At 46.4% G+C, this 21,571-nt stretch overlaps 1 protein-coding gene across 2 annotated transcripts; it reads left to right on the top strand.

Annotated features, from left to right (window-relative positions):
• The first annotated feature begins 5,258 nt into the window (after positions 1-5,258).
• On the top strand, positions 5,259-18,426 carry LOC114599074 (uncharacterized). Of its 2 annotated transcripts, none has more exons than XM_028733633.2 (2): positions 5,259-5,457; positions 16,338-18,426. In XM_028733633.2, the coding sequence occupies exons 1-2, from the start codon at positions 5,439-5,441 to the stop codon at positions 17,576-17,578; spliced, it is 1,260 nt and encodes a 419-aa protein (XP_028589466.2). In that variant the 5' UTR covers positions 5,259-5,438; the 3' UTR covers positions 17,579-18,426. The 2 variants fall into 2 exon arrangements, with proteins under 2 accessions (XP_028589466.2, XP_077784905.1); XM_077928779.1 differs by lacking the exon at positions 5,259-5,457 and adding an exon at positions 6,296-7,986.
• Positions 18,427-21,571: the final 3,145 nt, after the last annotated feature.

The following is a 21,571-nucleotide window of genomic DNA, read 5'->3' as shown; positions in this document are numbered from 1 at the left end:
TCTTTCAAAGCAGCTACTCTATTCCAAAGTTAAAAATGGGAAGCGTAATGCTGGTGGTCAAACAAAAGAGGTTTAAAGACTCTCAGGACAAATCTTTTAAAATGTAGTATAAACACAGACAACTGGGAAACACTGGCCTGTGAGCGCTCCAATTGGAGAACAGCCTTTACCAAAGGTGTCATGAACTTTGAAGACACTCAAACTCAGGACAAAAGGGAGAAACATGCTAAGAAGAAGGCACATATGGAAAACTCACCGTGATCAACTCCCACCCGGAAACCTATGTCCCCACTCTGGAAGGACGTGTGGATCCAGAATTGGCCTCTACAGTCACTTATGGACTCACTGTTAAGACCATGTTCATGGAAGACAATCTTACTCAAAGAAGAAGACTTAGTGCTGCATTGGATACAAGTCACTAGGTACAGAGTTTAAAGTTACCTAGCTGTAACCAATAGTCTCAGATACAAATGACAGCACATCAGTTGTGTTGTGAGTAACAGGCAGAGTTGAGACCCTCTCAACATCAGACCCTGCATATAAATAATTATGCCACCACCTCTACCCATATGCTGGGCCTAAAACACTGAGACAAGAAGCCGGTGGTGTTGAGATGAAGAATAGAGAAATGGAAGGTGCAGTGCTCCAGGAGTGGATTATCTCAACTAGGACAGAAGAAATTATAATCTACAGAGCTACCAACTTCCAAGATAAAAATTCAGACCCTCTTGCTCCTCTTGATTCATGCTAGAAGGATAAAGAACACATAATTTGGGTGAGCAGATTGGCCCCTTTGGAAATGCAGTGATGCAGAGGCCAGGAAAGCATCCTAAGACTTCATTGGGCATTAGGTATGAAGATGTGGTGCTTGCTTCTTTAAAGGTACATTGTGTGTTGCTGCCTCAGTCATTTGCACTGTTGGGATGACTTGCAAACAGTTCTGTATCTCTAGGTCACTGACACACCTGTGGGACAGACTCACAACTCTCAGCCTCATCATATTCCAGGTTCCCACTTCACCCGTTCAGTAATTCCTCCAGGAAAGATTCCAATGCCACTTGCAGCAAGTGCTTCCATCTCAGAATGTTTCATAAGTTCCCATCCAGGAATTGTCTGTCACTACCTAACAGCTATTTCCTCGGTCACATCCTGAAAGGGGAAGTTCCTCTGGGCTTGTTTCCCCTTTTTCTGCACACCACTTTTTTGGTTTTCCCCCTGAAAAGTCCCTGTTGTGCCTGTTGCTATGAGACTTGTATTGTTCACAGGGTGCTGGTGTACCTATGCTAAACTAGTCTTTGCAGAGCTCTCCGATGTTCTCTTGATGTACATAGACTTCTCTTTGTTTCTGAATCTGTTTAGATACAGTCAGTCTCTTCTGCTGGCTGATCTACATAGAGTACTTAATATTCCTTTGCTGGATGGTCCCATCATAATTCATTCAGTAGATAAAAGACTTCTGATTGTGGGATAAAACTGATATTGTAGAAGAGAAGTTGTCACCAAGAACCCAAGCAAAGTTATTCCAAACAGAGCCAAAAAAACTTCCTGATTCTACTTTGGCCCTCCTCTAGGCCGATTCCTACAATGAAGCATAATTTCCCCCCACTGTTGTGTGAAAGCTCTGCCCTGGCAACCAACTCAGTCATGTTGGGATTGGGAAGCCCTGCCTCAGGGGTAGAGATGCTCTGGCCTACAGGCCAAATGCAGGATTGCACTCTCTAGGCCAGGAGGGGCCAACACAAAGCAGCCACTATGCTGCCTTCCCAAAGCCAGGTAAGTGAGGCACTGGGCTTTGGAAAGGAGGTGTGGGGGCTCTGGCAGGGTCCTAGAGTCCCCCCTTCTCCTTCCCAAAACCTAGTTAGTGCTTTCCCAGCTTTAGGAAGGAGCTGGGAGGACTCTAGGACCCTCCCAGAGCCTCATGCCACCTTTCCAAAGCTCTGCTATCACTAGGAGGAAAGGTTTCTAGGGAGTTGTCTTGACCCTGTTATGTTCAATGCAAATTTTGCAACTGATCATGGCAAGATCAGGAAGATGGCTTAAGATTTTGAACTGCCAACCTTCATTTGACATATACCGAACATAAAAATTGTGAAGCACCAGTGATCTCTCAGCAGTCTCATAAACCCAAGGCTGTAACTGAGGATTGAGAGGATCAGAGTGTTTGGTAGCTGGATCAACCCCACATAGCACTCACACACAAAATGCAATTATATAGTTTTAAAACAACCGGTTGTGAAAACATGATGGAAGCAAGCTTTTGGATTACACATAACTCTTACTCAGTCTTGGAATTAAAGCTAAAAGATGCCAAGCGATGCAGGTTCAGACCCTCCAAGTGTCCCTATTTTCCAGGGATGTCCCTGATTTAGAGAAGCTGTCCCAGTTTCTGATTTGATCCCAAAATGTTCCACTTTTCCTTAGAATGTCCCTATTTTCATTGGAGAAATGTTGGAGTCAACATTGGAGTCAAATGTTTCAATCAATCATTCTTTACACAAATTGTGTAGGTTTGCTCCAAATTTTGCGCTTTTGGATTTGTGTCACCTTTTTCTTCTGACAGATGACCCAAATCTCGAGGCACAAAACTAAAATGGAACTGGGTAAGCATATCCAAATAGACTTTTCCAGAGCAGATATGCATTGCTAGAGCTGCTGAGAGGCCCTAGTGGCCAATTAATCAGCCAGTCAGTTCATGCTCCCCCAGGTGCCTGCATGTTTCGCAGTTAAACCACTAGCCTAGGTTTCTCCCTGGGTAGTAAGAGTTACTACCCAGGCCCAAGGGGCCAATTAATCAGTACATCAGTGCATATAAGGAGGATTGTTTCTACCTCTTTTGGCTGGGCAAGAGGGAAACCCCAATGTTAATTTGCTTATATTAATAATCCGCTTTACGCTTGTAATTCTAAAGCCGAGTATTGTTTACTATGAGGTTGAGCTAACAAAACTGACCCACTCAAATCCTTCCTCCAGTTTGATGAAGGACCATTGATGAGCAGGAAGATGCATTGCAGAGACAGCAGGGAGGAGTATTGTCATGAAGGGAGTGACAAAAGCCAGATTTCCAGCAACTGCATGGAAAGCAAAGTTTTGGAACACCCCACCCACCCCTGCTACATTGGCAAATGCTGATATACCTGCTTCCAGAAGGGATTCAGGCAGGTGCAGCAGGTGGCGCTGTGAGTTAAACCACAGAGCCTAGGACTTGTCGATCAGAAGGTCGGCAGTTCCTGCGATGGGGTGAGCTCCCTTTGCTTGGTCCCTGCTCCTGCCAACCTAGCAGTTTGAAAGCACATCAAAGTGCAATTAGATAAATAGGTACCACTCCAGCGGGAAGGTAAACAGCATTTCCGTGCACTGCTCTGGTTCACCAGAAGCAGCTTAGTCGTGCTAGCCACATGACCCGGAAGCTGTATGCCGGCTCCCTCAGCCAGTAAAGTGAGATGAGCGCTGCAACCCCAGAGTCGGTCATGACTGGACCTAATGGTCAGGGGTCCCTTTAACTTTACCTTGCCAGTCTGTTACAGGAGCCAGCCACATGACATGGCCATCTTGCATCTCCCTTAACACGTGGGTTGCTGGAAGAGCAAAAGCCCTGTGGGCTACTGCCACTGAACTTGGTAGGGCAGAGAGAGAAACCAAATACAGAAGCTTAGAGATAAGGGTGTAGAGAGAGGCCTGGGGGCTGGAGAAAGAGAAAAGTTGGGTGACATAGAGGTGGGATATTTGCTGTAGTACTATGAGGTGCAATGAGGAGCAGAGGGTGTGATTTATTTGCAGTGGCGGGAGGAAAGAGGATGTATATTTGACGTGTCTGGGAAAGCAGCAAGTTCTGTGAATGGGGAAGTCATGAGAACTGCAGATGGGGAAAGAGAATAATAGTAGCACAAGTGAGGGAAGGATGCAGATCTTGTGCAAAGAGGGGAAAGAGTGCATTTGGCTCTGAGTGCAGAGAGAAAAGAGTATTCCTGTGTAAAGGAAAAGGGCTAGCAGAGAAAAGGAGCTGTGTGCAAAAGGTGATTAACAGGGGGTGGGGGTAAAGCAAAGCACCCAGAGTTAAACTGTAACAGAATTGCTTCTCCCTGGTTAATGTTGCAGTGTGGGATTCAGAATTAATAAATCAGTAAAACCAGGCTAGGTGGTGGATCATTGGAAAGGGACTTGAATTGTGCATGCTTTCGAGGCCATAAGCCATGGGGTGTCTATGTTCCTGCTGCGCTGGCTGGACAAACATCCTGGCATCAGGGCAGACAAATGGCCTCTGAAATCACTGACTCAGACAGGCCCCCACCCTCGCAGACACACCTGCCCCTCTGCTCACCTGGAAGTATAATTTATTTTCATGCACCTTCCTCCCATGTAAGTCAGATGTATAACAGAATGCCAAAGGCAAAACAAAAAAAATTCCTTCCAGTAGCACCTTAAAGACCAACTAAGTTAGTTCTTGGTATGAGCTTAACTAGAATGTAACTAGAATGCCAAAGGGTTAAAAACAATCTCTCTAGCCTTGTACAGACCACACTGAGTATCAATAGCTCTCCAGTGTTAGGAGTCCAACAACACCTTGAGGACCATAATTTCTCCAGCCTTGTTCTAAATCTCCAGTTCAATGTCCTGGTTCCCAAAGGCGCATTCCCTTAGAGGCAAAGGATCTAGTCCCCACAAGCAAGTTCTGAAATGAATGCTTTGGCTGTACTGCTTCCATTTATTCCCGTGAGGCTAGCTCAGTAAATTCTCTGGTGGGTACTGCTCTGGTTTCATAATGAGATAAGCCTTTATAGGCAACTGTATATATCATTTTGACCAGATAAGTGGCTTGAGGTATCCTGGTGAACATACCAAGTTGTCAAGCAGACAATAGGAATGCAAATATTATTACTGATGATGATAGTAATACAAAACCCACACCCTGAAAGCTGAAGCTGTAAACATGATACATACACACATTCATATTCGTTTGAATATCTAACATGAATCTAAAATATATATAAAAAAGATGAAGGTTCTATTGGATCAATTTCTCTTGGTGCAAACTTCCCAGTTGCACAGAACTCTTCAGCAGGTGATCACAAGGTGGATTTCGCAGCCTGGGTAAAGAACAGAGGCCAGGCGGCCAGGACGCCAAGAGAACCACGCAACATTTCTCTCAGCAGAGCCCAAATGCAAGGTGCGGGAAAGAGGTTTGTCCTGGCTTTTAGATGCGCGCAGCTGCCCTGAAATTCCAGTGTGCTGGGTGAGCGGATCGTAGCGTTGAGGCGCCTGCCGGCTTGCTACTAGCCCAGGCGAGGCGCCGTTTGCAACAGTTCCGCGGGGGCCACGCCCCGGGGAAGAAGGCAGAGCCAAGTATTGCCCGGCGGCAGAGATCGCGCACCGCCAGGCAGCCCGGAGCGCCCGAGGTATGGAAGAGCCTTGAGAGAGGCTCCCCGCAACGCGCCCAGAGAATGGGACGGGACGGGGCAGGTGAGTCCTGGACATCTGCAGGGCTGGGCGCGCCACCCTCACCGCCCTGGGCGAGGCGGGTGGGGTTCGCCTAGGGTTCCCCTTACCCCTCCCGCCCGAGAGCGCCCTCTTGCGTTTCTTGCTCCCTTACGAGCGTCCGTCCAGCGCAGCCGAGATATTGGATCAATGAATCAGTGGGTCAATGAGACTTTGGGGCGAGGCGGGGGGGGGGGGGTCAGGTTGTATCTCCACCCATCTATAGGGGGAGCCCTCGTCTAATCCCCACTACACCCTAAGAGTTTGGGGGGTGGGGATCGCGCGCAGCTGCCCTGCTCGCCTGTGTGGGAAAAGCGAGCTGCGTTGTTCCCAGGAGCGCTGGCTGATCTGTCAAGGGGGAAAGCAATCTGGGACGGCGACGAGGGTCTCCTTGCCATTTCTTGGCTCGGCCCGAGGTGGTTTGCCATGAAGCAGAGAGAAGATGCCCTCTGTTTCTGACCTTGTATCCCGGGAGACCAGGCTCCCCTCTGGTCAAGTTATTTTGAGGGAGAAGAACGCGGAGTTTCGGCCGGCGAGTCTTAAAGAAACAGGGGCCTCATTGTTCCAAGTCTGATCCAGGCGGGGGGGGGGGGGGAGGCGGCCACTGAGGAGAAAAATCCGCTTTCTTGCCTCCCTGGTTTGCCCCGCAGTCAAAGGGCCCTGAGTATCCATTTCTCCTTTTTTCAGCCAAACATGAAGGGGAGGGGGGGGGGAGAGACTTCACCCTTTTCAAAAACGCAAACAGGTGGGGTGGGGGGATAGGACTGCTCCTCAGAGTATTTTGTGTGCCGCTGGACGTAACAAAAGAAGGTAAAAAGATACCTCGTGCTGGACCGTATTCTCGTGGGTGAAAGTGCGTGAGCATCAGGGCAGCATTTAGCTCTTCTGGGGGAGAAATGAAACGTTTCTCTCATCGCCACTGGCTGGCGGCGCGAAGCAGGTCCAAGGGAGGGTATCGCTTTCCATCTTTTCGGCCGGGTTTCCCACAGTTCCTCAATTGCCCTTCTCCCGAGTCACTTGCACCCCCAGGGCTCTAGGGGGCAGCAGTCCCTGGGAGAGGAATGGGTGGCTCTGGAAAGGCTTGATCGCTTGTTTGCTATATTTTTGTAACCAAGCAAATAGTAAACTTCAGGAAAGGTCACCAAGGGTGCACTACCTGCGCTGGTATAATTGTTACACACCAGGCAATTCCCCTGAGGCAGCTGCTTTCGCTCCAGGGTTACATACTTCCCCTGGCACAGAATTGGTTACTGGGGGAACGTTCAGCGTACAGTGGCGGCACCACGCGCTTGTGTGTCAGCACCCCCAAGTTCTACTCCTCCTTTGAAGAAGAGCTGGGGAAGGAATAGCCAGAGCTGGTCCCAGAGCCAGTCCTAACATTAGGCAAAGTGAAGCAGCTGCCTCAGGTGGCAAATGCTCAGGGGCGGCAAGCAGGTATTGGAGGGCGGAGCTGTGTGTGCTACAGGTGCCTGCCCTCGTGTGGTGGAGGATGCTGCCCTGTCGCAAATGTTGAAGTAAGATTCAAGAACCTGTCCCATCAACTTCTGTACATGGAAATGTGGTGTGCAGGGGGCAGGGGCGCCATCTGAGGGCGGCGGAGGCCGAGGGCCCCCCAGATTTTCAAGTAGAGGCTGAGCCACCTCAAAATTCCATGGCAACCGTGCACATGCCGTGCATGCACGTTGTGCGATGTCCTCGCGTCACTTGTGCAAGTCGCACAGCATGGACCGCAACACATCATTTGTCTGTCCTGGCCCAATGTAGCATGTGAGACTGTGGAGGGGCTGCCTATGAGAAGGTGAAAAGAGCAGTGTCGCTCACAGGGTTACAGTGTTGGATATAGGCATCCTACTGCAAGATATCACAATGCAGACCTGGGTGTAAGGTGTGGAGCAGGGTAGGGCAAGCAGGGTAGCTTGCCTAACGGGTTAGGCAGAAAAAAACTTTAGAGCCATTGCTAGGATGTCTGAGCAAGAAGTATGTGGTGACGGTAAATTCTGAATCACTGTTCAGAGGCAAATGAGATGCTACATCCCACTCCTTGCAGGCAGACAACTGTGGTCTAGTGTACATGGGGAGTATTAAAATAGGCAGTCTTTCACCTGCACTGTGAAACGGTGCAATGCCTAGCACCCGTGAGCATTCTGGCCATTTGTTTCTGCCCGCAAGAGAGCTATTTAACCCTGGTAACAAGGCTGTAAACAGAGGTCTAGCGATGGGAAGTGGCCACCTTAGGGCAGCATTTCACAATGCAGGAAATGGTGAGAGTGTGCCTGTGAGTCAGCTGCATACCTGGATTTTGTGCTTTCAGAATAACATGGAAACGGAGAACTCATGACCTCCCCTAGCAGGGACAGAGTCAATGCATTCTGCCTTACTTTGAAGCTCGTTAACTTCCCTACCAGGGATATATGATTCAGCTTTCCATGTGCATGTTATGCTAGAAAAGGAGGCGGGGGAGAGATGTGCACTCATCACCTGAGAGAGCTACCTGGACCAGGTATGGGAAATGGGGTAAGAAGAATAAAACTCATAGCTGACCCAATAATTTTGCTGCCTGGGGCAAAGGACAATATTCCCTCCTCCTCAATTGCACACACAGGCGCGGACTAGACTAGTAACTTAATCCTACTTCAGTGCTTTTGATGGGGCAGCATCTCTCACTTCACCCAAGCACAGCAGGCTAGCTTAGTGGGTAGGGCGAGTGTTGTCATGCTCACATATTGCCTGTGGACTTCCTGTGGACATCAACATGTTGACCATGTTGAGAACAGAATGCTGGACTAGATGGGGCTTTGGTTTGATCCAGCAGGGCTTTTCTTATGTGCTAATGGGGTGCAGGCCAGGTTGCATGACACACACACAGCTCTGTCCTCCAGCACCTTACTCCCACTCTGCTTGACACCTATATGCTACCTGCAGAAAGTAATGCTGTGTTGCAGCTGCTGCACCAATACATATCACATGATTGGAGTGTGTGATGCCTGTAGGAGTTCATGGCCTGGGCTGCATGGTGCCTCATTGCCTGCTCACAGTTGTGCTGTCTGTGACACATTGGGAGAAGGAGCCTAGGCGACACAGCAAGCATTCCCACTACTGGGATCTTACTTCTGCCAGCTCAAGGAGGATGGTTGCTGCCGCCACCATCCAGTATCCACTGCTTGAGGCAACCGCCTCAATCGGCATAATGTTAGGGCCGGCCCAGAGGCTGTAAACAAAGGGATCACAGACTGCCTTGTGAATGCTATGGATCTAATCTAATATCCTGTGCCTAACAGCAGCCTGAGTCAGATGCTTCAAAGGAAATGGTACAACAAAAGCACATTTGTGAAGCAAGCCATCTATTGTCAAGCATATGATTTTAGCAGCTAGAAAATTTCGGGTCTGCGTCCCTCCCACAAAATTGTACCTTAACAGATATTGTTTTGGCCTGGCTACCATCAATTTGTCTCAATTTTTTGGGAAACCCATTAGTACTGTACTAATTTACATCCTATGATTCCATGACAAATACAAATCTACAGTTTAATCATGACCCTTCTGGAAAAAACAATTTTGCTCCTGGCCAAAATAGTGCTGGTTTCTGTTCACACCAACAGAGGTACGGCTGCTGCTCTTTGCCGCTTTTACATTTCTCAGGGAATCGGGCACTAATTTTAATAAGCTGCTTTACAAGTTGGGAGTGGTCACTGGACCTTTAAGGACAATAGCCTGGGGAGGAAAAGCTGACATCGTTGCTCAGGAAGAGTCCAGGGAGGGACCCTATTCCGGCCCAAGGTATTTTAATTGTTCCAGCACTGCCTAGATAAAATCAATGTCTCCTGAACGGGTTCCAAAGCACCACAACTTCCGATTACACACAATGGCAGAAGCATAACATTATAGAAACACAAGTAGCGGCTGGCTTGGCTATAAGATGGGAGCTTGTCAAGAGAGACAAATAAGAAGCAATTTAGCTTTTAGAAATCTAGGTCTGAGGTGTTAAAAGCTCAGAATTAAGCTGTCCCAGATCAGAACAATGTAAAATACAACTTTAAAAACACCTTAAAACAAATTACAATTGCAACTAGAGTGGGTCCTAAATTTATTTATATCTCTCAAGTGTCAAAGGCAAGAGTTAAGAGGTGTGTATCTTCAGCATAGGATGAAAGCTGTACAATGAAAGTGTAGACACACCTCTGTGGGGACTGAACTCCACAATGTAGGGGCAGCCACAGAGAACCCTCTGTCATGGGTCAACCCCATGCCTGAGCATCTGAGGGTGGAGGACCTTAACTCCCAAGAGGGGCTGCACGGAAGGAGACTGTCTTTCAGATATTTGGGGCTGAAGTCATTTATTTATATAAGTGAAATGGCATCCAGTTACAGCAGATAAATGTTGTAAATACATGATATATATATGAGCACCAGTTTGAGGTTGTGCCTCTCTGCCCCTGGAATCTACTAGCAAGGGTTTCTACATGGTACATTCTAGTCCAGGGATTTCCAAACTGTGTGCCAAGACATGCCTTAAAAAAGTTAAGCCAGTGTTTTGGATTCATCCACCACTCTCTGCCTGTTGAAACACAGAGGCCCCAAGCAGCATTGATCCTCCCTCTTTCTGCCCATACATGGGCAGTGGCATCTTTCCAAGGGAATGAGTCTCCCTGACAGGCATGAGAGAATTCCAGAAACATCCCCATTGCCCAGGAAGCCTGGCCTCATCCTGAACCCTTGAGTAAAGGGGAAGAGTGGACAGAGCTGCGGGCAATATTAGTTGCAAGGATGCCTGCCCATCGTTCTGGGAGCAGACCAAGAAAATATATATGTCTCTCTCTCTCTCTCTCTCTAATTAATTCATATTTCGTTGGAAAAAAATCAAATATAAAGCAGTAAAGTGATACAAAAAGAAGAAAAGGGGAAAGGAACAAAACACAGAACTGTGTAAAGGGGAAAAAAACATTATATGAATATATACAGTACAAAAAATACCCTAACCCATACATTCTTTTATAAATTTGATATTATCCTAATAGAAATATTAATAGTCTACTACATTTTGTATAAATTTGTTCCAAATATTGTCATACTTATCCAAGCAGAGTCTATGTCTGTAAGCAGTCGGTTCGTAGGTTGCAAGTGTTATCATATCAATCCAATCTTTACTCTTCCAGTTCATCAATATCCGCTTCTTGGCTACCATCAGAGCATCTCTCCTGAGTGCAAGGGTAAATTGTGCTTTCTGTTCTAATCCATAAAAAAACCCACATGCCCTATTACAGGTTACAAAAGCTTCAGAAACACAGTTCCAATCCTTCTCGTTTCCTTTTTTCCATACCGTCAGAAGGTCACTACAGTGGTGCCTCGCAAGACGAAAATAATCCGTTCTGCGAGTCTCTTCGTCTAGCGGTTTTTTCGTCTTGCGAAGCAACCCTATTAGCGGCTTAGCGCTATTAGCGGCTTAGCAGCTATTAAAGGCTTAGCGGCTTAGCGGCTAAAAGGCTATTAGCGGCTTAGCGGCTTAGGAAAAGGGGGGGGGGCGAAAAAAATCGCAAGACTCGCAAGACGTTTCCATCTTGCGAAGCAAGCCCATAGGGAAAATCGTCTTGCGAAGCGCATCGAACACGGAAAACCCTTTCGTCTAGCGGGTTTTTCGTCTTGCGAGGCATTCGTCTTGCGGGGCACCACTGTACATGACTGACAGAGAGGAAGTAGTGCACTCTAGCGATTTGTTTTAGACTCTGGACTTCTGGGAATGCCCTTTTTAGATAATTATGACTTTGCTCACTTCAAAATGTAACAAGACAGCCCTTCTGTGTTTGGGGGAACCTCTTGCTCCTTCTGCGGAGTGGAGCCCCGGCATCAGCCCCAAAGCCCTACCCTGATGCAGAAGGGTTTCTCTGCAACCAACTTTCCTCTCCCCTTGTGAAATGTTTATTAGAAGCAGCTTCAGATGCACTTAAAATGCTTCAAGCACTCAGTGAGATCACATTGGGTTCACTTCCCCTGAACTATGTGCTGTCTGCCTAACCTTTGCCTAGTAGAGTGGATCCTTTCAGTGGATCCTTCTGGTCCCATGAAACTCAGCCTGCCTATTATATTACTTGCCTATGCACTAACCTTTTAAGGTGTTCCATATTGCATCCCAGAGAAACTTTTCATTAATTTTATTTATTTATTACATTTTGAGCTACTTCAGGAGCACAAGGTGGTATAGATGGTTCTTCCACTCCCAATTTTATCCTCAGAACAACCCTGTGAGGTAGGCTAGACAGAGAGAAATGTTCTCACAGCTGTTTGGGACAGCGTTCGAAACTCGCATTGTTCTAGGCACGTTTTGCGACAGGGAATTTAATGAACACAAACAGTTTCTGAGCTCTTAGGTGCAGTACTGCATCTAAGATTTCAGATTAAACTTGCCACTGTTACTCAGAAGTAAGTCCCAACAGAGTTCAATGGGGCTTCCTCCCAAGTAAAACGTGCATGGAATGGGGACCTGAAAACTTTTTTCTTTTCTTTTAAACCCAGCATGTTTTGTTTAGGTTTTAGTTGCCTTGTTTAATGTACTTTTAATGTATGATGTGCTTTTAATTTGAAATATACCAGCCAGTTAGTTACGATGGTTTAAGTTGTTGTTGTTTAGTCGTGTCCATGGTTTAAGTAGTGCATGTTAAAGTGTTATCTACCTCAGACTCTCACAGTGATGTTTAAAATCAAATTTTGGAGTAGGATCATTGAAGGACCCTTAAACCTAAGGTTTGCAAACCGGACGCTCAAGGTGGGTGTCTCTGCCATCAGTTGTATAGGCCTTTAATATGTGTTAATTGTGGTGCCAAAAAGATATATTTATATGAAGCAAAGAGGGTAAAGGAGAATCCAGGGCTTGTCTGCAGAGTGGAAGGAAAAGAGGACCTTTTTCTGCCTCCCTACTTCCAGCCACTCTCTGAAGACTGCAGAAGGGACCCTCTTAAGAATATTAGTGGGGTGGCCAGGGAAGCATGGCTTTGTTTTTTGCAGTCTTCAGATGAGGACTAGACCATGTGAAAAATGAACACAAGATTTTAGCTGCAGTTCATTCATTTTCAGCTTTGTATTCTTGTTATAAAAAAGTGTGCCTAGACATTCCGTTGTTGCGCCTATAACCTAGGTTTGAGGTGCCATTTAGCTCCTAGCTTTCATATCTCAGTTTCTAACACTGGTTTGGGAGCTGTTTTTTCCAATGGGTTCATCCCACAGTGGGGCAGTACCATTTGAACCCCAAGACCACATGGATGGGATCAGTTTGCGGGTTTCCCCACATCACAGACTCAAAACCCCTTCTGGGAGGACAGGTAACAATTCCAAGGAAAGGTCTTCATGCTCAGCCCTGCCCAGGCTGTGGTGAGTAATATCTGTACTACGGGCTCACTCACTCCTTGAAAAATGCCTCCCGTGGTGCTGATATAATGTCTAAAGGCCACCTTAGCAAGAGTGTGATTACTTCTCTGAGCTGTGTTAACAGCAAAGATGGAGCTAATCACTGTTTGCAAGGGATTTGGAGGCAATTCTTTGTTTGCATTTGGTCTGGTTGCTTCAGAAACCCTATCAACATATGAGAGTGCCTAGGTAACCAAAGCAGGAAGGGCTGAGGGAGACACCTCAATACAAGTGGCAGGGAGTGGTTGGCTCTGCACTAAAGATCAGTGGGACAATCTTAGAGGGAACACAATTACTTAGGTCCTTCTTCCTGACTTCCTTACAGAAGGAGAGGAGAATGTGTGGCACTCCAGATATTGATGGACTACAGCTGCCACCATCCCTGACCATTGGCCATGCTGGCGGCGGCTGAAGGGAGATGGAGAGCAACAACATTTAGGGTGGTAGTCAATGCTAGTCTTAGGTACAGTAGACCCAGCCTGAACTTATGTGTTCAACCTTTGCGTTTCATGGCTTTTTGCAGCTACTGGAAAGGGACTAGGTTCAGGAGATTATAAATGCCTTCCTCGCACAGGGAATGGTTCCAGCTGCCAGGAAGGAAGAATATGCAAGACCACTCCTGAAGAAAGTCTCCTTCGATTCAGAGGATTATAATACTAAACAGATGCAAATGTCTCTTTCTTGGGCTAGGTGTTCGATTCAGTGATTGATGGCCAATGCAAGCACTAAATTATGTGTCTGGATAGGTTTGCTGGAACAGATGAGTACCTATTTAGCAAGCATCTAAAACAGTATAGTGAAGGGGTGCCTGCCTAGTGTCAGTAGTTCCAGAGGACAGGTGTTGCAATGCTAAAGGAGTGACTTCCTGCAAATCGGAATTATATACAGTGGTACCTCAGGTTACAGACGCTTCAGGCTACAGATGCTTCAGGTTACAGACTCCACTAACCCAGAAATAGTACCTCGGGTTAAGAACTTTGCTTCAGGATGAGAACAGAAATCGTGTGGCGGCAGTGTGGCAGCAGCGGGAGGCCCCATTAGCTAAAGTGGTACCTCAGGTTAAGAACAGTTTCAGGTTAAGAACGGACCTCCAGAATGAATTAAGTTCTTAACCTGAGGTACCACTGTATGCAGAATTCATCATGCGAAAGGCTGGGCTGGATGAATCCCAAATCGGAATTAAGATTACTGGAAGAAATATCAACAACCTCAGATATGCAGATGACACAACCTTGATGGCAGAAAGTGAGGAGGAATTAAAGAACCTTTTAATGAGGGTGAAAGAGGAGAGCACAAAATATGGTCTGAAGCTCAACATCAAAAAAACTAAGATCATGGCCATTGGTCCCATCACCTCCTGGTAAATAGAAGGGGAAGAAATGAAGGCAGTGAGAGATTTTACTTTCTTGGGCTCCATGATCACTGCAGGGAGAAAAGCAATGACAAACCTAGACAGCATCTTAAAAAGCAGAGACATCACCTTGCCAACAAAGGTCCGTATTGTTAAAGCTATGGTTTTCCCAGTAGTGATGTATGGAAGTGAGAGCTGGACCATAAAGAAAGCTGATCACCAAAGAATTGATGCTTTTGAATTATGGTACTGGAAGAGACTCTTGAGAGTCCCATGGACTGCAAGAAGATTAAACCTATCCATTCTGAAGGAAATCAGCCCTGAGTGCTCACTGGAAGGACAGATCGTGAAGCTGAGGCTCTAATACTTTGGCCACCTCATGAGAAGAGAAGACTCCCTGGAAAAGCCCCTGATGTTGGGAAAGATGGAGGGCACAAGGAGAAGGGGACAACAGAGGACGAGATGGTTGGACAGTGTTATAGAAGCTACGAACATGAGTTTGACCAAGCTGCGGGAGGCAGTGGAAGACAGGAGTGCCTGGCGTGCTCTGTTCCGTGGGGTCACAAAGAGTCAGACACGACTAAACGACTAAACAACAACCAAGTTATAAAGCTGTAAATTATGAAGTTTAAATGTACTCCTATCAGCCTCAACCAACAGGCTATATATATATATCCGGGCCCAGATTTGGACATCCTGCTGCCTGAATCTGGTCAGTAGTAGCTGCCCTTTCTCATACCAGCAACTTAGCACTTGGAGGAGAGTCATGCTGTTCACTGTGACTCCACAGTGCCCCCAGTGACAAGTGTGGTGTGATTAAGGTCACCAGGCTATTTTGGTGGGTGGTGATGGTTGGTGAGCATACAGGTGCAGTGGTATAGCACAGTCTTCCTCAGAGCCCTTGGTTGCTGATAAGAGGAGGAGAGCACTCAACCCTTTGGCCTCTGGGTCCTGATCCTTATCGCTATTCAAGGAAGAATATTGTTCTGTGATGCTACACCTGTATGGTAATAAGCTCCAGCGACCAGCTGGGGCACAAACTAGTGATGTCATCAGCCCACGCAGCCACCAGAAGCCTCCAGGTGTGTGTTCCCATTGATACGCTAGGAAGTAATGGAGTTGTTGCTTCATAAGTTATAATTGCAAGAATGGAATAGTCAAATATGTACCACTCTAAGCTCCTTTCGCAGTGAGCTAAAGCTGATAGAGTGGTACGTCGGGTTAAGTACTTAATTCGTTCTGGAGGTCCGTTCTTAACCTGAAACTGTTCTTAACCTGAAGCACCACTTTAGCTAATGGGGCCTCCTGCTGCTGCCACGCCGCCGGAGCACGATTTCTGTTCTCATCCTGAAGCAAAGTTCTTAACCAGAAGCACTATTTCTGGGTTAGCGGAGTCTGTAACCTGAAGCGTATGTAACCTGAAGCGTATGTAACCTGAGGTACCACTGTACTCACTATAGGTCCTCTGTCATCCCCTTCTCCTTGTGCCCTCAATCTTTCCCAACATCAGGGTCTTTTCCAGGGAGTCTTCTCTTCTCATGAGGTGGCCAAAGTATTGGAGTCTCAGCTTCACGATCTGTCCTTCCAGTGAGCACTCAGGGCTGATTTCCTTCAGAATGGATAGGTTGGATCTTCTTGCAGTCCATGGGACTCTCAAGAGTCTCCTCCAGCACCATAGTTCAAAAGCATCAATTCTTCGGCGATCAGCCTTCTTTATGGCCCAAGAGGGTATATGAACCCAAATCCAGCCCAGTTAAAACTTTTAAGAATTTAATTGAACCTATACTGTGTTTAAGCATACATTGCCACTAGGGGGTGCTAATGCATTAAATAAAATGGCATTCCTGGTTCTTTAAAACCTAATTCACATTATAATTTAGCTCAGACACATTAATATTTTGTGTGTGTGTGTGTGTGTGTGTGTGTGTGTGTATTAAAAATATCTATGCATTATTTGTGAATTTAGTGAACAACTACTGGAATCCAATTTAGAGGCAATGGCACTTCACAGATTATTGTCTGTTATGTCTGTGAGTGAACCAGGAAGAACAATGTTGCCATCTAGTTCCCGCCTGTAACCTGTGAGAAATCACTGACGCTTGTCATCTTTTTGCTATAGGTCAGAAGAGGTGGACACTCATACTCTTTGGCGTGGTCCTCTTATCAAGAGAACTCGTGTTAGGAGCTCTGGAAGAGACGTGCAACTGCAGCGCAGAAGTTGATTTCCAGGGACTGCAGACCAAATTGGCTCCTGAGATGTGTTGCTTGAATCTCACCAGGACTAAAATCAACTCCTTGGACTGGAGCATCTTCGCCGGAACTGCGGGTTTGAGGGAGCTCTACCTATCAAACTGTGGCATATCAGACATTATCAACACAGAGAATGGCTCTTCTACATTGGAGATTCTACACTTAGACCATAACCAGCTAAGTTTGCTCCCAGATGGTTTCCTAGGAAATGCACCCAGCTTGCGTGTCATTCATTTGGAGAGCAACCAACTCCAGAAGCTGCCTGAGTCATTCCTGAAAGCATCTGACCAAATCCAGGAGATCCACCTTGCCTTCAATAACTTGTCTTCCCTTCCCTCGGGGATTTTCAAACCCTCCCTCCTCACGCTAGGTCTCTCCAACAACAGCTGGCACTGTACTTGCAGCTTGCTTGAAGATCTGGAAAAATGCCTACCTGCACCATTGAACGTTGAGGTGGCTTGTAGCACCCCAGAACGTTACCATGGCATGAATCTCAGAGATATCCCTAAGCAGGAGGTGTGCCGGAACCATAGCCTAACGGCTCTCTTTGTTTGCCTGCCTGTGGTGGCTATTCTGGTTCTGGTCACCTGGTGCTTTTGCAAGCGGCAGAAGAAAACCAGCTACCATCCTCATGCTGGGAAGGAATGCCGGCTGGCTACAGTGGAGAGGAATGGTTCCAAAGAGCCTGGGGACCATCACTGCTACATGCCATGTGAGCTGCCTATGGCATCAGCTGCAGAGAGCGAGAAGAACATCTTGTTGAGGAACCAGGTCTTGCTTAAGCCTTCAGCTGCACTACTAGGGAGCAGCAGGGACCTCTATGAAGAGGTGGAGATCAAACTGGGAGCTTCTGATGATTCCTTGGTGAAGGCCAATGGGGAAAGCCTTGAACAAGATAAGTCGGGATCCAAAAAAACGACCGTTGCAGAGGAGGGTTACACAGGTGGGGAGTCTGAAGCCGAGACAGTGAGTGTGACAGACGTTCTGAAGGATTCTGCAGACCGTGAAAAGCTCTATATGAACCAGTCGGTAGATTATTACAACCTGGTTCCAGGCATTGAACTGGAGGACTCGGACCACATGGAATATGAGAATATTGACCTTTGCTGAGGCTGCTTGTTGATCCATAGTATGATAAGAACACAAAATAGGCTAATTCTTATCCAGTTTATGAAAGGGGCCGCAGGACCACCAGCTCCCAACATTATGCAAACTTCACAAATAATGAGAGTTCTCTTGTAAATGATTTTGTGTTCCAGGATTTGTTCTTCTTTCTTCTGAGCCTTTGGAATGACACAGGTGTTGTTATTAATATGCCTAGAAGAACATTTGTATTAGGGTCTGTTCCAGTTTGGGGGGGTGTGAGGGAGGGACAGTATGAGCTGCGGTTTCTAGCCCTTTGATAGAATTAATTTTTTAAAAAATTGCATTGCAGTTTCCAGTAGAGGTGAAGATTTCTCATGATCTAGCCTCCTTCCAGGAAATAAGATGCAGAACACAAGACTTGGGGGCAGCGGGGAGCCCATATGAGCAGGGATGAAGGTTGCAAACTGGGACAGGATAACAGCTGTGCCCATTATTTTTTAATCTTCCATTTTATTTAGAGAATTTTTTGGCATTTTTAGATTTTTGGGGGGGGTATTACATATCCCTGCCTGGCTTTGCCTGAAGCTCCCACCTAAATCCCCAAACCCTCTTCACTGACCTCCTTTTCTGCTGTGTGAGCTGGTCTCTGCAGTTTCTTTCCCTGTCAAACACCAGTCATAGATGGGCTCTGCATTCCAGGAATCTCCTCCAGTTATTTAAAGGCTCAGGTTTCCTCTGCAAGGAGGAGAGTGACATCTAGTGGAGAGGTCTGCACATAGCCACCTTTCTTTCTGCCGTCCTTCTAAAACATTGAAAAACTTTTTCAGCATATTTTCACTACATCCAATTAACATTTCTCTGATCTAAGTTAAGTGCATTCGTTTCCTTCTGTTTATTCTCATGGAACTTGCTATACATGTAGCCTGATCTGGGGTGACAGGTAGGTGGGTGGGTGGTCCTGCCTCTTGTTTTAAAGATGGTGTTTTGGTCTCTTCTGCTTTTATGATTCAGCAGCTGAGCATCATAGAAATTTATGTGGCACAGAGGTTAATGAAACTAGAGTGGCTGGTTAGTAGAAATCAACATATGAAACTCACACACAGAGAGAGTGCTTGTTTCATGTTTTCCCCTTAGGACTGCCATTGGCAGGAGAAGCCACAACTGGCAGAATTCCCCTTCTCAGCACCGGCCCTTCCATTTGCCAGACAGAGGCAAGTACCTCAGGTAGCAGATGCTGGGGGTGCAGATCAGTAGCAAGAAGTTGGTAGACAACGTGGTGTGTGCCAAGCTTCCTAAGCTGGGCTTCTGCTCTCATAAGCATTACTGCCTCTGACTATAAAGGCAGCACTATAAAGGCACCACATCATGGCTTGTTGTTGTTGTTTAGTCGTTTAGTTGTGTCCGACTCCACGTGACCCCATGGACCAGAGCACGCCAGGCACTCCTGTTTTCCACTGCCTCCTGCAGTTTGGTCAAACTCATGCTGGTAGCTCCAAGAACACTGTCCAACCATCTCGTCCTCTGTCGCCCCCTTCTCCTTGTGCCCTCCATCTTTCCCAACATCAGGGTCTTTTCCAGGGAGTCTTCTCTTCTCATGAGGTGGCCAAAGTATTAGAGCCTCAGCTTCAGGATCTGTCCTTCCAGTGAGCACTCAGGGCTGATTTCCTTAAGAATGGATGCATTTGATCTTCTTGCAGTCCATGGAACTCTCAAGAGTCTCCTCCAGCACCATAATTCAAAAGCATCAATTCTTCGGCAATCAGCCTTCTTTATGGTCCAGCTCTCACTTCCATACATCACTACTGGGGAAACCATACCTTTTACTATACGGACCATCATGCCTACTAGCCATCAATAGCCTTGTCCTCCATATATTTGTCTAATGCTTTCTTGAAGCCACCTAAGTTCGTGACCATCACTGCCTCCTCTTGGTAGCTAATTCCATAGCTTAACTGTGCACTGTATGAAGAAGCACTTTTATCTGCCCTCCAACATTCAGCCTCATTGGATGTCCACGAGTTCTAATGTTACGACAGAGAAAGAACATTTTCCTATCCGCTTTCTTCACATGATGTATAATTTCATAAACTTCTGCCATGTCACCTAAAACGTCTCAAATGCTGCAGCCTTTCCCCATAGGGGTGTTGCCCCATCAGCTGCTGTAGAGGAGACTGAGATGCCACCAATGTGAAGATAAAATTCAGTTGCCAGCAATCTAATTGTGTATGTGGAATTGAGAGAGAGAACGTACTGTACCTCAAGGCATAAAATGTCCTCAGCAGGTTTTGTCAGGGTCTAGGCCAGGGTCTCCAGCTGTTGTTGGACTACAGCTCCCATCATCCCTAGCTAGCAGGAACAGTGGTCAGGGATGATGGGAATTGTAGTCCAAAAACAGCTGGAGACCCAAGTTTGGGAAACCCTCTTCTAGGCTGAGGATGAGGCACCTCAGGCCTGCAGGGTGTCTAATGCGTATCTCTCTCTCTGGCCCCCTGGCACCTCTCTGGCACCTCAAGTGCTTTCCCCTGGTTAGACTGTGTCCTTGAATTGTGATCTTGTAAAGCTCTTTCTACCGTGTTGCAATGCTTCCCGGTTTTCTCAAGAGCAAGATGTATAGCTGTATAAATGTATTCCACATGACAGCCCTGCTTCCCAAAGAGACACTGGCATCTTAACTCCCCATCGTTATAAACCACAATACACTGAATGTAAAAGACTTAACATATATTTTTGTCCTGATCTAACTTTTGCAGTAAACTATTCAATCTATGATCTTTCTGGACTGCATCCCTTTCAAAAAGAGAAGAAAAGAATACTAGTGTATGGCGGGGGGGAATGTAAATAACATGGAATAAATGTTACAGATGGGTAGCCGTGTTGGTCTGCCATAGTCAAAACAAAAAAAATTCCTTCCAGTAGCACCTTAAAGACCAACTAAGTTAGTTCTTGGTATGAGCTTTCGTGTGCATGTGTGTATCTGAAGAAGTGTGCATGCACACGAAAGCTCATACCAAGAACTAACTTAGTTGGTCTTTAAGGTGCTACTGGAAGGAATTTTTTTATGGAATAAATGGCTATGTTCTACCTTTTGTAAGAGTTTGACAAAGATGCAAAAGCGTGTCTTTTTCTTGCTTTCGTATTGCTGTTATATGAACGGAGATGGCCCAAGACATTTTGCCACCTGAGGAGGACCAGCAAATGATGCCCCTGCCACTCCACCTCCTCCTTTTTCTGCACCCTTACTCAGAATGAGGCATTGTGGAACAACTGGGTGGGATTTGCCTATTGAGACAGACATTCAGCAGGCGCAACATTAATGACTTACTATATCTGCAAAATATGCTCTTCTCATCAAAGATCTACAACTATGGAATATGCTCTGTCCTACCAGGCAATACCACCCACCCACCACAACTTAGCCTAATGCAATCCAAACCACAATTGTGTCACAACAAGAGGGACAGGTGGGAAACAGGTGAGTTTGCTTTAATCTTGAAGAAGAACTGAAAAATTAGATTTAGATCAGCAACATTCTGCTTATGACAAATACTGCCTTGTACAGAGTCAGGCCATTTGTCTATCTAGCTCAGTACTGTCCATGCTGGCTGGCAGTGGCTTTCCATGGTTTCAGGAAAGGAACAATTGCAGCCCTACCTGGAGATGCTGTGGATTGAACCTTGGGACCTTCTGCCTCAACTCTGCTACTGAACCACGACCCTTCCCTAAAGCAAATGAGAAATCTCTCTTGAAGGATGGATTTACAAGCAGCAATAACCATTGCCACCCAAGCCTACATCCCCGTGGGATAAATTACTTCTTTATGACACCGCGGAGCTGTAAATTCATTATCTGTGTAAAGTCCAGCTATGTTTCCCAGGGGAATTTTCACAGAGGATATATTTCATCCATTCTTCAGAGACAACTGTTAGCAACAAGTTACTATGACAGGGTGTGAAATGAGAATCAATGAACGATGATGTAGGTCTCCTGCAGGCAGGTGTTTCTGAGCTAATGCTCCTT

The sequence above is a fragment of the Podarcis muralis genome, chromosome 5, assembly GCF_964188315.1.
Source record: "Podarcis muralis chromosome 5, rPodMur119.hap1.1, whole genome shotgun sequence".
NCBI classification, from domain to species: Eukaryota; Metazoa; Chordata; class Lepidosauria; order Squamata; family Lacertidae; genus Podarcis; species Podarcis muralis.
Note: the sequence above shows the minus strand (reverse complement) of the source record. Positions and strands in the feature narration are given on the sequence as shown.